At 40.6% G+C, this 18,391-nt stretch overlaps 1 protein-coding gene across 7 annotated transcripts in view; it reads right to left on the bottom strand.

Annotated features, from left to right (window-relative positions):
* Fhl5 (four and a half LIM domains 5) overlaps window positions 1–18,391 on the bottom strand; it is a 43,787-nt gene that overhangs the window by 24,080 nt on the left and 1,316 nt on the right. For 3 of the 7 annotated variants that reach the window (XM_048420595.3, XM_048420594.3, XM_085677281.2), the window contains one exon: window positions 3,898–3,952. The exons of 3 other annotated variants lie outside the window; for them this stretch is intronic. In XM_048420595.3, the coding sequence (XP_048276552.1) occupies window positions 3,898–3,900 (3 nt within the window). In that variant the 5' untranslated portion in view covers window positions 3,901–3,952. Of the gene's footprint in view, window positions 1–3,897; window positions 3,953–8,937; window positions 9,095–18,391 lie in introns of those variants that run through there. One more of the 7 variants, XM_085677283.2, reaches the window with a different exon arrangement.

Here is an 18,391-nt window from a genome sequence, read left to right as displayed (position 1 = left end):
AACTATGACACCTCTTTATGTCTCAGAAAAAAAAAACAAAAACAAAACAGATTCTATAGATCCCTTCATCTCCAAATTGGAAAGACTCTCAGATGATCTACGTTGCCTGGAAGAGGCTCGGAGGAGCCCAGCTCCCTGGAAGACACACTTTCACCTATAGCTGCCCTCAAATTGTGCAGTGCATTTCAGGGTCCCAGCTTTCCTGAGATGTGGCTCAAGTAGGCTTTGGAGATGCAGCTCTCTTAAGTCATTTCTGCTCCTGTAAGTAAGTTCTCACTCATACTCTTGTAAGAAACCTGAATAAACTAACTGGTTCATAAAATTTGGCTTCGGTCATATTCTTTCTGTAGATTCTCTATCTGGAGTGAGCCTAGCAATAGTATCACATAATATGGTTTATGTTTGCAAGTGGTGTGGGAGCAATGAATGATCACCGCCCATTCTGGATGCCTACAGTCAAGATTTCCAGGTGCTATAAGTAGCTTTTGGCTGTGAATGGCAGTAGTAATGGTGGAGCTAGAGGCAACAATTGGCGGGGGGTAGGGAACTGACTTATAAATTGTAGGATAGAATTGACATGAACAGTGCCATCCTTGGTGTAGCAATGGTGCATTATACTCCATGGAGTTTCCTGAGAGCTGCATACTATTTTAACAAATGCACATAGGTTCTTTACATCTTCACTACAATAGCCCAAAGCCCCAAAGCCGATTATAAATTTTCCTCATTTGGCAAGTGAAGAAACTATTTTCTGGAGCCCAGATCACTTGGATGATGAAATGCAGGATGTAGAAACTCAAATCTGTACCTTTTAGAATCCGCAGCCCAATACCTGCATAAACTTCTCTGTCTTTGAGATTACGGGGAAGGGCTAACACAATTGGGAAGCACACTTGTAGATACGAGGCATTTTTAGACAAGAACAAGAAATGAATGCCAAGTGGCATAAATCATATGTATGATTTACATAATCGTATCTTGTTACAGGCAGGGATATGTTCTGAGAAATGTGTCATTCATCAATTCCATTATTGAAGTAATGGCTAGAGTTATCACACACACAGACTATGTGCCGTACCCTGCCAAATGTGCAGTCTGATCAAATGGAGGACAGGAGAGGGTGAGACAGGATTTTAGAGATTGGGAGAAGTAATGCAGTAGCACATTCATGTACTACTTCTGGGATTCTGGGAAGCATGGGGGATGAATGAGAGCACAGGTGGCAGTTAGGGAGGGATGGGAGCATTTGTAGTGCTCAGGCTGGAGGTGATGCCCATCTGACTCAGAAGAGGAGAAAGCGAGGCATGTGAAGGTGAGTCACAATGCAGTAGGACCTCACCATGTCTTGAGGAGTCAGAAAGAACCATCCTGAGATTTCACACCTGGGTCCTTCCAGGATTAGTGTGTTACAGAAGATGGGGCATGGAAGAAAACTAATTGAGAGGCAACATTAATTCAAATTGATGTGAACTGATTTTTGAACAACTGGAACTTGAGAGACATCAGGCTGCCTGTCTACAAACTTAGAGTGTTGCCCTAAAGAGTGTTGCCCTAAAGCAAGTTTGGCTTTTGTCATAGCTGAGCCATTTGATGCTGGCTGGGGGACGGGGAAGCCGGCATTAAGAAAGTGGATGGAGTCTATCAGAAAAAGTTGCAGCACAGAAAATGAGAAAAGGTAAAAGGCTTGTGGATAAACACAAGCTGCAAAGTGTGAAGGGAACAAAGCAGGCAGGGAAAGCCACTGTATTGCCATAGACAAAGGAACTAAGAGCCTTACAAGGGAACACAGTTAGTGCAGGTTAAGGACAACTTCAATAGGGGCAAAAAGGTACCACCAAGATAGTTTTCCTTTAATACTAGTTGATGCCATATTTCAGAGCTAAAACTTAATTGCAAAGGTGATCATTGTTGAAAATTTGGAAAATTGCATGCATAAAATGCATCTCGGACCTGTCAAAATAAAAAGTCAGAGTTACAAACAGTAAGAAATCAGCAAGCTAGTACAAGGAAGAAGCTCAGGAGAAGCCACTTCCTCACAGAAGTCTTCCCAGCTATGGTGACCATGACAACTAGTGAGGACTGACTTCTCCTGAGGTCTTCCTTTGGGTTTTGGCTTAAAAGAGTAAGGTCAACAATGAAATTTGGTTAGTAGTGCCAAGGATTTGACTTGAACACACACACACACACACACACACACACACACACACACACACACAATTATGAGGATTTTTCTGTCATTCCAGGCCTGAAAAGTTCCAAAGATAGAAAAAAATGAAGGGCAAAGAGAGTCTTGGAAAGAAAGACATTGACTATGTCTTAATTTGTCTTGTAAAACTGATGATTGTTTGTTTGTATCTCACAAGCAAACAAACTTCAGTTTTACAAGACAAACTAATAGTTATTGGGATTCAAAGTTTGGTTTAAAACCACTCCAATCAAAATCTAACTGGAATTTTTCCAAAAAAGCATGGCATATTGTTTTGTCAATCTTAGCTCCAATTCAGGTGTGAGTATATAAACTGGAGGAATGGCAGAAACCAGAAAAGTAAAAGGGGGCCCTGCGAGTAGGGGAGAAAGAACAGAAATTAGCTAAGAATGCCTGCGGCAGGTCCTTCTATTCAGCTTCATCATAAATCATAAACTGCATCAATGCAAGAAAAGGAAAACAAGAACAATGACAGCAAAATGGGGAATTAAGTATTCTAGTATTTCTTCAGGTTATCAGAATGGACAAAATGTGTAGGTGAAAATTTTATTCTATTATCATTCAACAGCAATAAAGAGTAAAATTATCAAAAGTGATTTCGAAGCATCATAACTTCTCACTTATTGAACCATTACACAAAAAGTTATAAAAGCTTTGAGAGATTATAAAGAAACCCTCCAAAAATGGAAGTCTATAAGATATCCGTGGAGTTGAAGCTCCATTGTTCTGAATCTGTGGCTTTTTCTCTACCTGCTGTGCTGGTCAAACTAGAACAGTGTTGGGCTATTTTTGATGGAACTCATGAACTTGTTCTAAAACCCACATAGGAACATGAAGCCCAAGAAGATCAAATCACATTCAATCAAGAGCAAGATGGGAATGCTTCCAGAGTCCGATGGAAGGCCAGTGCGGAGCAACTGCAGCCCACAGTGTGACACAAACACTGTGTTAGCACAGATCCTTGGAGGGGGGGCCTCAGAAATTAACCCTGCACATACGGACATGTGACCAGAAACAGTGTTACAACAAGTTGGAAAGGTCTATTAACTAAGATGAGTGACAAGGAACAAAATGTTTTTTTTTTTCAGAAAAGGCCCTGGGGCAAGTAAAAAAAAAAAACAGGAAATTAGGTGAAAATTAGATGAATACTATTTCCCTTCATGTGAAAATATCATTTCTGCCAGACTATAAGGTAGGAGAAACAGAAACTGTGATGATACAGACTGTCTTATGAACATGTCAATAAGAAAATGCTCTTAAAATGGAAAAAGTACATTCATGGAATCCTTGTTAAGTTACATGTAAGAACTGCTGTTTGACAAGAAGTCAAATTAGTGAAAATAAATCACAGAATCAAAGAAGGTCTTGCAAGCTGCTTATCCAGTGAGAGTTCACATCTGGATGTATATATAAAGGAGTCCTACAAACTCATCATGGAGGAAAGGTGGCCAGCTGAAGACAGACCCCAAAAATGTATTAGAGGAGAGCCAAGAGTACTACTTGGAAACATTCTCAGTTTAATTCACAGCTACTGAAAGAGTTCAGCAAGCTCTACTATACCAATAGATAAATAATAACAATTATATATGTATGCTCAGTACAATATACTATCCATATATCAAAACACAGACTGAGTGTTCATGAAGGACAAAAGGACAAATAAATAAATATATGTTTCTATGCCATCTTACCATATGGGAGTAAAATCAGATGAGGCCAGATATCCTCCCCAACCAAACTTTCATTCTGTAAAACAGGCAAGTAGCAAAGATTCCATAAATAATGTGTCACTCACATAAGTTTCAACTAGTCAAATGCAGTCATCAGGAAACACACACACACACATGCATGCATACATGCACACACACACATGCATGTACACACTCACAAGCACCAATGCATGCATGCACACACAATTTGATGAAACAATTTTTAAGAGTGTGGTGGCGATAAATATATAGCATCAGAGTTCAGTTTAAATTTAACGTTTGATATTGAAAGAGGATAGAGAAGTTAGAGAAAATACTTTGAATAAACAATGAATTCTACTTCTTAAAGCTGATTTGTTATTTTTGTATTTTCTACACATATTATATTCCTTTCTGTACATGTAATCTTTATCTTTCTTTAAAACAGCAGATTTCTCTTCCTCCTTAGAAATAGGAATTCTAAGCTTTCTGTCTACTCTATATATCAGCAGTGGCAATGATCTAGATGAACGGAATATAACTTGGGAAGGGCTTTGTATGCTCTTGGCTCTCAGGTGGTGTCATGAGAACAGAGAAGATGGGGAGAAGTTTGTTGACGACCACAGGAATCAACTACTGAAAGGATAGTTGTAGATGCCAAGACAGGAAGAGAAACAAGATGCTCTCTCCTCCCGTCTCCGCGTTCCTTCTCCTCTGCTCTCTTTACCATACCTCCTCTCTCTTCTCTGTAGAAGCCCCCTCTAATCTCTTAATACTGAGGTACACAAGAACTGTGCAAAGAACTTAATTCCAATATGTAAAATGTTAACTAATGCAGTGTCCTACAAACCGAGGACTATTATGTATATACATGTGTGCTCCTTTTTAAAATCAGAGATACAAGATTATAAAGCAAGAAAGCTTTTACCTTTTTGTGGTGGAGTTGAAATCAATTTGAACCTTTGGATTTTACCAATAGCACTGTGCAGTTATGTTTTTAAGGAATAGTATTCCATTTGTTCTCGCTGACAGCATTGAATTATCATATATCCTTTATTAGAAACTCAATTAGAAGTTAACCCCATTGATTTGATTATAGATTCACATTTACCATGTGGAAGGTAAGGAGGGAGTAATGCTGTTTAAAATAATCATAGTGATTGCATGCCTTATATAGATAACGCACAGCAAATGGTATATAGGAAGGCTTTTTTCTCTAACGCATGGTCCATACGTTGCTCATAACTTACTTGTGTATAGATGCAAACATATGCACTTCTTAGATTCTGCTAGGATTTCTGGCTTAATTTTCATTTCTTTTTGTTTTTTTCTTTTTTTTCTTTTCTCAGAATGGTTTCTGGGGCTGTGGCTGAACTTTTCTAGTTGCCCACTAAGGTCTTTCATGGATTCGTTTATTTAGGAATACACATGACTCAAAAAAGAACAATGTAAACAATATTACAATGTTCTTGGAAAACGTTAGTAAAAATTTCTGACCTCTGAAGTGTACTTTGTGTATGAAACTTGGGGAAGGAGACTAGACGAAGACCGTGAATTTAAATTGTCCTTCATTTGATTGACTTGTCCTTTTCTCATTTAGCGTTTTAATTTTGAAAACCTGCTGGGAGGGCAGGCAGGTGTTAATGAACAGCCAAGAGCATGCTGAGGCCGCACTGATCAGGGGGCAGCGTGCACTACTCCCTGCAAAGCGCAGAAACCGTCTACACTGCGTAATTAAGGACACACTGTGCTTGCTGAGGCACATGTTTCAGGTGCTCTCATATTTTCTCTGCCTCCTTTCAGACTGTACTCTCCCAAATAAAGCCAAACAGTTTGCACATGTGTTCTCTCTCTGCTGGAAAGAGCAGTTTTCCCCGAGAGCTCAAGAATGTCTTCCACAATGCCCAAAGAAGGTGGCTCAGATTCAGATCTTCTTCCCTGCGTTATATTTTATTTTCACAGATTTTCTTTATCATAAAGTGGAAACTCGCACAGCATAGACATCCTTGACTACAGTATGCCATTTTCTTATGATCTCTCACCCTTTCTATCTACCTCCCATGATTCCCTCCTCTCCAGATACACTATGTCCTCAAGCCTTTGAACTTCTGTACATGACTCTCTGGGATGCGCTTCCCTCCTGTGTCTCTGATGAAAAAGTAAAACAAAGTATGTATAGCAGTCCTTGATTCGTCCAACCTGATGGTTTGCTGCCCTGATCGTGGTTCAGTTAAAATTCCACTCTGTGTGAAGTGTTTTATTCTCTCAGGACAGAAATGTCTCCTGTGTTCATAGTTACACTCCTATTCACCACACATTTCTTTTTTTCCAGTGTCTCTCCCTGGGATAAGCCTTTCTCTTCATCTGTACATGTCAGAAGGCATTGTAGGGTCTCACCAGCTATATTGCAGCTGACTAAAAAGCTGGAGTCTAGGACAAGTAGTGAGAAAGGCAAAAATGTAAAGAGGATTCTATCTGATGTTGTACTGATTCATATAGTGATGTGTGCACCAGGTAAAGCACAGGCTCAACAACCAAGACTAGAGAATAGAAGGCCGAGCCCTCAAGGTCTGATAGGGCAGGGATGGTTCTTCCGCTGCCCCTACAAGGGTGGCTAATGGCTTTGGACAATGACTGATAAAGTTATTTTAATAAAACAGCAGAAGCACATTATTACATTTAAAAGACTTTTTTCCCTCAACTTAGGGACACAGATGAGCTCCAGTGAGAAATTTTCCGCATAGTTACATTTTAGTTCTCTGTCATGAGGCCTGCACAGCTGACCTTGGAGACTCCATGAGTAGGCCAGAATAGCAAGGTTAATGCTACCAGGTCCAGTACAAGTGTTGTCAGTGTTGATGAGCTGCTTCATTTGGCAAGATTTAGGAGAGTTATATGTGATTCGTGAGAAAAGTAAACCTTTCAAATTTATCCTCACTAGGGCAGAGAAACAAACGTGCTCTTAAGCAGAACAATTCACATATATGTACTTTATTTAGGTCTGTGCAGGGGCCTCAGCAGTGAAAGGCCATGCAAAGTTTATGACCTGAGTCTGATCCCCGGACCCACATAAAGGCAGGAGGACAGAAAAGCCTCCACAAACTTGTCCTCTGACATCTTCATGTACTTTTGGCTTGTCAGTACAAACACATATCATACACATGTGTATACACACACACACACACACACACACACACACACACACACACTAAAAGCCCATGAAAAAGTTAGAAAAACTGGTAAGTAAGTTCTCGCTTTAGGTTTTCTTTCATGTTTTTCTCTGGTTCTGAGAATGGGCAAACCTATCTGCAGTTTTTTATTTGATTTTTTTTCCCCTTGTAACCAAGACATACGAGGAATGCTGGCTTGCAAATCACTCACTGTAGTGCAAACTTTTAATGTGTTGTTACAGAAGTCATTTGGTCTTTCTGACCCCCATTTTTTTTAACTACAAAATGAGACTCCTACTGGCTGCCTATGATCATACCCGAAGTACATGTAAAAACAGAAAACTCATGGTAAGTCAAAGGCAGGTTGCTTCGCTTGATGGAGACCCTATAAGTAGAACTGCTTCACATTTTGAAGGAGTAGCTATTTTTTTTTCCTCCCCTCAAAATGCTACCGAAAAAGAAAAAAGCATCTCAACCATCTTAAAATAACCAAAGCCATAACTTTGGGGCATCAATCAAAAATAATCTAAAACGAGCAACAGAGAATTGTGGTGGAATGTTTGATATTAGTCTCTAGGGAACCCTTGCAAGCCCAGATTGTTGGAAACTTGATGTTTTGTGTGGAGAGTTCAAACATGAATTCTCCTGAGAGCCAGTGAAGTACTCTCCCATGAAGCCGAGCAGCTGACTAGACCGTTCCATCTGTTATTTTATTCTGTGGAGATGAACAAAGAGTGAAAGGCACATTGTATGGTTTCATGGAGAAATTACTTTTAGAATGGTGCCGTGATGGTAGCCATGAACTGAAACAGTTAAAATAGTAGCATTCTCACCAAGGCAAGTGCAAAACATTTTTCAGACATTTCACTCTTCAGGAACAAAAGACCCTAACAATTCATAGATTTCATACTACCCTTGATGTATAGTATATATACAGTTGTTTATACTGGTGTATAAACAACTCTCAAGATCAGAAGAATCTTGTCCTTAAAGGAACTTCATCTCCATGTCCAAACCGTTTCCCAACTTTTTTTTTTTTAAAATACATCATTACAAAAGGAACAATGGACAATTCAGAAGGTGCAATGCAAGCCTGTCCTTTCGTTCCATGTATTCTTGCCTGATCATTCCTGGAAAAGATGTTTTAGAAAAACAAAACCAGTTCCTGGGTTATCTTAGTCTCTTTGAGGCCTTTTGGGGAATCTTAGAATCAGGCCTCATTAAAGACAAGAAGCAATATAAAAAGCTGATTTATCTAATAGTATCACACAGGCTCAGTGTCTATCAGGGACAGTGCAATGCTGTTTCCTAGTGATGGAGTCTATCAGGACAAATCTAATACACACTAGCAAGGGTCCTCCATCTCTGTATGCTCCCTGGATAGTCAGCAAGCAATCTGTAAAATTTCAGAAAGTGATTAATCTTGTTGGGGCTCTAATTTTTACTTTGTTTTTGGTCATCCTTTCTAGTTGGAAATTCTTTCATCGTATTCCTAACTACTGCCGGTCGGTGGTTGATGGGAGCAGTGCTGGACACTCATCACTCTGCCCTCCCAGCACTGTTCTTAATGGTTTCCCTTAATGGTATCCCAACGACAAATGCAAGCTTGCCAGCGAGAAGTGTCTTCCGACGCTGTAGAAATTAAGACAACCAGGGCTATGTCTGCATCACGCATTAATCACTGGGATAACCCTCACCAAGACAGACATGCATTTGAATGTGTGGGTCAGAAGAAGTTGTGGAAACAGAACCAGAAAGAGAAGTTGTGGCCTTTCCATGAACTCTCTATGATCTCAGTTATCAGCCATGAAGAGGTGAGGAGAGGCGCACTAGGAAATCAAGGGGTCACTTCATTTCCCTGATGTTGAAATACCTTCACTAGTGAGTGATGAGCAACGTCAATCCTCCTTCATTAAGTCACCATAAACAGACGACAAATGTATTCATCTTAGCCATTGCTCCAAAGCAGACCCCGTAAATTATTTCTATTCCAGGCAGTCAGGGTGTTGGTCAGGGCTCCAATCACTATGCTGTTGGTTGATCCTAACACTGTATAATCTTTAGAAAGCTAAAAGAAACTCGCAATATAGAACATTAAACAAAAATTATCTTCTGTGATTTTCTTTAAAATAATATGGCTCTAAATATAAGAAATGATTTCTACTTTTATAATATATGGAGAGTATTGGAAGCTGTTCGGTCAAACGAAGAATGTATTTAGTCTGTAGTAATCTTGAACGATAGTTTGTTTATTATTTACTTAATATTGTCCAAAGAATTTTTTTCCTTTTTTATTTTATTGGTTTTTCAAAACAGGGTTTCTCTATGTTAACAGCTCTGGCTATCCTGGAACTTGCTTTGTAGACCAAGCTGGCCTCAAACTCACAGAGATTACCTGCCTCTGAGTTCTGGGATTACAGGCATGTGACACCACCACCTGACTCACAAAACAGTTTTTTTTTTTTAAATCTGTAGTTAACATAAATGACAACTCTGGGTTGAGAAAAAAAGAGCGAGGAAGAACTTTCAGTTAATCAACAAAAAGCAGTAAGAACACTTTTACAGTCAGTCACATATTCTTCTCTGAGCTTGCAGCAGATGAGCCAAATAACATTTCCTTTTACATTGGTGTGTACAGTAGATCCTCCTGATTTGAGGTCTTACCGTTAAACACAAGGATCAAAGAAGAAATCATTTCTGGTCCTTCTAAGGAAAGCCTTTAACATTTTCAGTTAAAAGATTTATGAGAACAAACTCAGGAATTGTGATCTGAGATCTTTTAAACAGTTATTTACAATTCTTTCGTTTACTTATTTATGTTTTTTTAAAAGAAAACAAACTATCTTTTTTCATTATACATACCAATCCAAGTTCCCACTCCCCCCCCTCCTCCCATTTCCTCCACTTCCTTCCCCACATCTCATCCACTCCACAAGAGGGTAAGGCACATTGCTTTGGGGAAGGTCCAAGGCCCTCCGTACTATATCTAGGTTGAGCAAGGTATCCATCTAAAGAGAATAAATTCCAAAAAGCCAGTACAAGCAGTAGGGATAAATCCTGGTGTCACTGCCTGTGGCCCCTCAGTCTGCCCCAGCCATACAATTGTCACCCAAATTCAGAGAAACTAGTTTGGACCTATGCTTTCTCCTCCCTGTCTCTGGCTGGAGTTGGTGAGCTCCCACTAGCCCAAGCAAGCTGTTTCAGTGGGTGTCTCCATCATGGTCTTGATCTCTTTGCACATATTCTCACTCCTACCACTCTTCAACTGAACTTTGTGAGCTCAGCCCAGTGCTCTGGTGTGGGTCTCTGCCTCTGTTTTCATCAGTTGCTGGATAAAGGTTCTATAGTGACATTTAAGATAGCCATCAATCTGACTATAGGACAAGGCCAATTTGGGAACCCTTTCCTCTATTGCTTAGGGTTTTAGCTGGGGTCATCCTTGTGGATTCCTGGGAATTCACCAATCCCATATCAGACAGAGGACTGATCCCCAAAATATATATTTATGATTCTCTTAGAAATATTAAATTTATGCCTTGAATTGCACATTTTTTCAGTGCGGACTGCATGCCTCATAACCAAAGCTTAAACTCAGGATATATGCAAGTTACATCTACAACATTTGATTTTACTCAAAAGTCAACCAATATTTTTTTTTTTTTGGTCAACCAATATTTTACTTAAAAACGCAGCCATTATTGAAACCACAAGGGGCAGTTTGATGTCAAAGCAGGGAGGCACGGGGTTTTCTTTTTGTAGTAGAGACTTTTATAGCTTTGGAACTTTGTATCTGTACAGGAATTTCCTGTCTCACAATTCTCACTTAAATCTCAACACATATCTCTCACAGTCTCTTGGTCTTGAACATGGGATGTCAAAACTCAGTTCACTTTAACGTCACCATGTTACACACAGGAATTAAGCTACGAAGACAGCATTTATCCTGCCTCCAGACTTTTTGCCAGTGACGTCCAGGAAATCTGAATGCACCTCTAAATCAAGTTTTGCAAATAGTTAATAGGACAGGTTCAAATTGTGACTCCAAACTATTTAAACAAACCTTGTTTGACATTGCAAATTCTCCATGACTGGCCAGGCGGTGATGGCACATGCCTTTAATACCAGCACTTGGGAGGCAGAGGCAAGTGCATCTCTGTGAGTTCAAGGTCAGCCCAGTCTACAAGAGCTAGTTCCAGGATATGCTCCAAAAGCTGCAGAGAAACCCTGTCTCAGAAAAAGAACAAGAAGAAGAAGAAGAAGAAGAAGAAGAAGAAGAAGAAGAAGAAGAAGAAGAAGAAGAAGAAGAAGAAGAAGAAGAAGAAGACAACAAACAAACAAAAAAACCCTCCATGTCTGAACTATTGAGGTCCAAGCTTAGTAATTGACGCGCTAAGAATAGAAGGGATTTTCTTTAAGATCAGCTCAAATTAGATGTTAAAGACTGTCTTATATTTGTTACTGTTCTGGTCACTTTAAACAAGTTGTTACTTCACTTTATGTGTGAGACATCATTTCCTGAGGAAAGAATTTCCACTCTGTAACAAATTAGTTATATAGTCAATCAATAGTCTGTGTAATACCATATAAAAAACAAAACAAACGAAACGTCAAACTCCCACTGCAAAGATGAGAAGAGAGTCGGCAACGACAGGAGGGCTGAGACTCTTGATGGGAGACTCCTTGGTTGGCTTACAAGACTGAGACACAGCCTCTCAGTGCTCCTTTTATGTCCCCACTCCCTTAGAGTGTGCCTGGGATCTCACTTTCACAGAGCCACTAAGTCTGGAGCGGAGATGGCTTTGAAGTTGTTGGTTTGTTCTGTTCTGTTTCTCTCATCTAACAAGAGGAGAAATTGGGTTCAGAGGAACATGTGCTTTTTGATGCTGACAGAGTGATTATCAATAATATTTCAGTACAGCGCAGGTTCCTGGCACTTAATAGATATAATTTATTTTGTGTTTTTTTTTTCACATGGCAGCAGACAGCTTTTTTTTTTTAATGTTGGCTTTTATTACAGATGTGCTTTCTGAAAAAATGAAAACATTTTCTGAAAAAAATGACAAAGCTGCTATTTCTCTGAATCCCTCTCCAGGTTTTAGTTACTGCCAGGGACCAGCACCCTACCTGTAAATGCAGAGGTTTGTTCTGCACCTGAAGCCAACCTGCTGGCAGCTGTACAGAGTGAAGCATTGTCTTCCAAAGGAAACACAAGCCTCATAAAATCTTCAGAGCAGGTCAATATTTGCTTTTGTCTATTATGAGAATTACTGGATTACTATCGCTATTGGAAATGAGACAGAAAAAAATAGGTTTGCATTAATTTCTGGCTCATCACCTAAAATAATGTAGGTGTGACATTTGTTCATGAGATAGGCAATCTACTTCCCACCAGAACATGATTACACATAGCACAGCTATACCCTACGTGGTGGCGATGGCACTCATTGATAGCTGCAAATTCTTCTATTGATCATTTAAATTTGTTGATTATAAAATGATAGTGAGTGGAGAGCAATACTTAAAATGCAGCTTTAAGTTTTATCTGCTCTAACTCTCAACGATTTAGACAAAGTTGGTATTCAGCATTGGTCATGGTGTTTATCATAGCAATAGAAACCAAATCAGGACAGAGAAATGTCTTTACCATTCTTTTGGACCAGACTCTGGTTGTACGTGCCCATGGCTCCCAGTATGTTACCACCCACGACTCTCATCATCTCTAGTTAATAGACTTTCCTGTTCCGCAGAAAATGCAGAGTCAAACCTATTTTCAACCAGGCTCCTAGTGATTGTTGTATTATCATCCTGCAACCAGCCTGAGTAATATCTGCGGATGAAAGGGAGCATGAGAAGAAAGGAACGCAGCTCTTTGAAAATGCTTTGAGGTGTGTACAGGGTGGTCGGGGAAGTCACGAAAAGTTTTAGAAAACTACAGGCAAAATTCAGAATTATGTCTTAAAAGCTGAATAGCAGAAAGGCTCAGGAAAAGCAAGAGAGTTTCTGAAGCCGGGGGAGCTACAGTACAGACTGTGGAATAGAGGGGTGGGGGGTGGGGATCACAGTGGAGCAGAGCTGCAGGAAGTGCTTAGGGCAGCGTCCCTGTTCATGCCTAGATAATGAATGACCACAGATAAAGCTGTTTCTACTGTGAGCCTTAAAAACACACCTTCGCCCGGCCACAGCTATAGCTTAGGCCACAATTTTCTTCGAGTCCAGTTTTCGACAGTATTGAGAAAGTAGGTCCATGATAGGTCAACTAAAATTTTTATCTTGCTCGTCATTTCAACACTTTTCGTGTTTGACTAATATTGAAGACAGACCCAGGCTGCATTATTTGAAATAGAGATCCTATGAGAAAGCTTTATCCCTCTCCTTCTGTTGCATGAGTTCCTCTCATTTGGAAGTACCGAGGATAGAATTTCCCACCCTTAGTTTCCTTGTTCTAACCCCCACCATCACTTCATCTGTAAATAACCGAGAAAAGGTGCTCCCACAGGAAGCACTTATCATTTACCGTGCTGGGGAGTCGGCTGCCTTTCCTGGAAGAAGCCCTGAGCACCTCCCGGGTTATGAAGGTGCTCCACCCGCCCTGAGCACCTCCCGGGTTATGAAGGTGCTCCACCCGCTCTCAGCACCTCCCGGGTTATGAAGGTGCTCCACCTGCCCTGAGCTCCTCCCAGGTTATGAAGGTGCTCCACCCGCCCTGAGCACCTCCCGGGTTATGAAGGTGCTCCACCTGCCCTGAGCTCCTCCCAGGTCATGAAGCTGTCCTGCTGGTGTCTGCCCACTGGTAAAAGTGCAGTTCAGGCAGGGGTAGACCCTCCTCTTACACAAGTTGTGCTCTCTTAAGACAGCTTTAACTAGAATACAATTGGCAATACACTGATTCACATATGACAATTGTGTCTAATTTTGATTGTTTCATAAACCCTAAAAAACAAGCACATGATTAAGTGAAGATTTCAAGACTGCACATACAATGTAAAAGAGATGCATGTGTGTTTGAGAAAGGGGGAGAAAAAAAGAGTATAGAAGTATTATATTTATGCTTTTTTAACCTAAATACTAAGTGAGGGGGCATGATCTAGTCTCTTTTTATACTGTAAAGTGTAATCTAAAAATACCAAAAAACAAAAAAACCCATTCACCCCTCCAAAAAAAAAAAAGAATAAAATGCTTTTTGGGAGGGCAGGGTCTCACTATGCATCTCTGGCTGGTCTGTGACTCAATATGCAGACCAGAATCTGCAGACCAGAGATCCACGTGCCTCTGCCTGTGGAGTGCTGGACTTAAGAATGTCAACCACTAAGCAATCAAAAGCTACCAGGCAATCAAAAAGAACAAATTAAACAATCATTAATTTTTGAGTTTGACTTAAGTTTTATTTAGGCATAATGTATTAGAGATTTGGAATCTGATGTTTTTCATGAATAAAGTAATTTAAATCTACTAATCAATGTTTTACAAATGTTTATGTCAAATGAGTAACATCACGAATGAGTGTGACCATGCATTTTAATAGGCATGCCCAGTAGGCAGGGTACATTTCTGCATAGTGTTCTCTGTCAATTTTATTTGAAATTATTTTAGCATCTGATGAAGATTACTTACCATTTTTTATAGAAAAAGTGTGTGCATATGTTCACAGAAGTTTTTCAAGCTCAGGCAAGTAGGTCTGCATCTCCAGTCAAATGTCATCACCCCTCTTTTATGTCCTGAGACCTTTGCATAGCGTCTTTGTTTAAATGACAGGAATCAAAGCAAAAGAACATTTTGGGCACATGAAATTATATAAAATTTGAATTCAGTTTCCTAAATAAAGTTGCATCCAAATCTAGCCACAGCCATATCCTGTATTTCTACATTCTTTAGTTAGAGTGGAAGGCAGCCACACACATGCCTTATCACACTGTACAGTTGTCGTAGAATGTGCCCTTATACAAGCCTTTGCACACTGTGGAAATTGCCATGGGCATATGTCTAATTACAGTAGAGTGAGGCCGTGCTCATGCGCAGCACACTGGCTAGCTGCAGTGGAGTGAGGCCGTGCTCATGCTCAGCACACTGGCTAGCTGCAGTTCAGTGAGGCCGTGCTCATGCGCAGCACACTGGCTAGCTGCAGTGGAGTGCAGTTACGCTCATGCACAGCACACTGGCTAGCTGCAGTGGAGTGCAGTTATGCACAGGCACAGCTCATTGCCTAGCTGCAGTGAAGTGCAGTTGCACTCATGCGCAGCACACTGGCTAGCTGCAGTGGAGAGCAGTTACGCTCATGCGCAGCACACTGGCTAGCTGCAGTGGAGTACAGTTACGCTCATGCACAGCACACTGGCTAGCTGCAGTGGAGTGTAGTTACGCTCATGCGCAGCACACTGGCTAGCTGCAGTGGAGTGTAGTTACGCTCATGCGCAGCACACTGGCTAGCTGCAGTGGAGTGCAGTTGCGCTCATGCGCAGCACACTGGCTAGCTGCAGTGGAGTGCAATTGTACTTATGCGCAGCACACTGGCTAGCTGCAGTGGAGTGCAGTTGTGCTCATGCGCAGCACACTGGCTAGCTGCAGTGGAGTGCAGTTGTGCTCATGCGCAGCACACTGGCTAGCTGCAGTGGAGTGCAGTTACGCTCATGCACAGCACACTGGCTAGCTGCAGTGGAGTGCAGTTACGCTCATGCACAGCACACTGGCTAGCTGCAGTGGAGTGCAATTGTACTTATGCGCAGCACACTGGCTAGCTGCAGTGGAGTGCAGTTACGCTCATGCGCAGCACACTGGCTAGCTGCAGTGGAGTGCAGTTGTGCTCATGCGCAGCACACTGACTAGCTGCAGTGGAGTGCAGTTACGCTCATACACTAGCACTCTTGCTTTGGCCACCTGGCACCTGTAACACTGGGGTCAGTAGTTTTATGGCCTCAAATGTTTACTTGTGGTTCTTAACATAAAATATTTGCTGACCTGCGATTAACATTTTCTAAGTATAATTTGTGATTTTAATTATAGCCTGCTGGACTGTTGCTAAAATAAGCTTAATTCTGACTAGGATTTAAAAGGTTTTTCTACTTTTAAAATAATATTAACACATCATTGACATGGTAATTGCAATGGCATTTAACAGAATGGTAAAATGTGTATATTGCTTCAAGTAAAAATTAAATAGAATAAATTAAACACTAACTATATTAATAGTTTTAAAAAGTTCAAAAAGGAAGAAAACATGACCAGATGTTAAGCATCTTGACTGAGGTCACAGGGTTTTTAAAAGTTTTAATCTGCAGTACTTTGGAAATCATATATTGTAAACTATCACTTTGACAATGAGAGAAATATTGGATAAAATTAGAGTACAGCTGTTCAATTTAGAAAAGTTACTGGTCAAAGGTTAGAAGTTCCTGACATAGTATAATTATAAGACTGTTTCTGGAACAAACAAGTAGATATAATTGTGGACTAGGACTCCTAAAACAGACTCTTAATTTAGGCTGCATGGCAGCTTAATGTCAGCTGCCTTCACATGTCCCCAACGATAGCTACATCCACACAGCCGCCAAGGAAATGAGGCTTCAGGCGAAGAGAGCTTGCACCCAGTAGAAGCATTGGTGGTTCTGCACTGGCAGGCATTTTATCCCAGCTTATGATAGGAACCCCTTTCCTCATAGGGGTCTCAATTACATTCCTTAGTCATTGGATTGTTAATACTTTTAAGAATGCTAACACTTCTGAAGGAAAGTATCAAATGGATTATTTTTCTTTTTGCAGAACCAGGAATTTATGCCAGCCTATAAGCTGTTCAATCATCTATCATCAATTTATTTACTCATCTAGACTGTCAGTTTAACACTACAGAAAGAAAAAAAATGGTTAAGGTGTTCAATTTTTTTTTCTTTTCTTTTTTTAATGTCTAGTGCTAGTGACAACCAGAGATGCTGCTACGCTGTTATTTGAGAACCAGGTCATCCAGTCCAAGAGTTCTCCGTGACTTTCAGTGAGGTCTGTAGACTGTTAGCATCTCCAGAACCTGGAAGGCAAAACTGTCATGGAGGTTGGCCTCACGAGAGGCCTCAACAGGAGGTGGGCAGAGGAGGGGAGCTATTCCTTCTACTGGCGGCAGCGAGTTAGTTAAAGGGTTAATGTCAACCAAGTGAAAGAAGATGGGAATAAGAGGAGGAGTCACAGCCTGGATCATGGTGTCTCTGATAGTAGCAGAGCATCCTGATGAAGTATAATTTGAAGCAGAAGGAAATAACTTCTTGGCATGTGTGCAGTTTGGAAATAGTCAGACAACCAAAGAGAGACGTGTTGCCAGGGCCAACGAGTTGGTGGCGGGAAATAACATGTTACTAGACCATTGTGGAAGGGATCCTGGTGTTGTCCCTGTCAGAATCTCCAGCTGCGCTGCCCTGGGTGCCCCCACTCCACTACATTCAGCGCACTGTTGTTATTCGCAGAAGGATCTGTTGCCCACATGAGCACACTGTGGTCTGACTTAGAGGCATGTATACTTTCAAGCTGATCATTTTGAGAGGAGTTGAGGTATTTTTGGAGAAACGCCCCTTATCCAGCCCTCATCCTTCTCCTCAAAGGCCCTTCTGTGGTGTCAGTGCTTCCCCAAGAAGCAGACATCATTTGCACGAGTAATGAAATGCAAACCTAACTGACAGCTAATTTAAACTTTTATAAGGTGAAGTTTTTCATTTTTAGTTCTAAATAGACCTGGTTTCTATATTGGAAATCAAAAAATCAAAGCTTCCATAAAATGTTCTATAAAAACACTTATTTTCATTATAATAAGTAGATAAGTATAATAGACAGGAAATATTTTAGCCTTGCCTAATTCAAATTAATAAGTCTTTACTCAAAATTCTGCCACGGGCAAGCATGTTATGGAGGAAAGAATGCTTGCTGGGGTGCCATTGCTTTAGACAGAAAGCTGGCACTCAGCTAAGATCAACATGGGAATGTGCACAGGAGACGGACATCTGACTTTACCTTCCTCATTCTGCAACTTGGCTTGTGACTTCAGGCATGTATCTTGACACACATGCTTACAAATATTTTTGGGGATTTACATGTATTTTTGCTCAATTTGCTTGGATTTAACATACAGTATTGTAAATCTGAAATACTGGCCCAAGAGGCTCAAGTATTTTCTTTCACCGTGGGTTCGAGAACTGCACATTTTATTAGTGTTTGAAGATCCCACATTTCTGTGCTCCAAACAGCTAGCATGCCGAATCTGGTTTCTAATGGATGACGGGTACCGAAGGGGTATGACTGAGAGAGGGAGACAGCTGAGTGCTTTTTGCCTAAATAATAAATTCTCAATTTCAAAA

Source organism: Myodes glareolus, chromosome 16, assembly GCF_982192425.1.
Source record: "Myodes glareolus chromosome 16, mMyoGla1.1, whole genome shotgun sequence".
Lineage (NCBI taxonomy): Eukaryota > Metazoa > Chordata > Mammalia > Rodentia > Cricetidae > Myodes > Myodes glareolus.
This window is presented reverse-complemented; position numbering and strand designations above follow the sequence as displayed.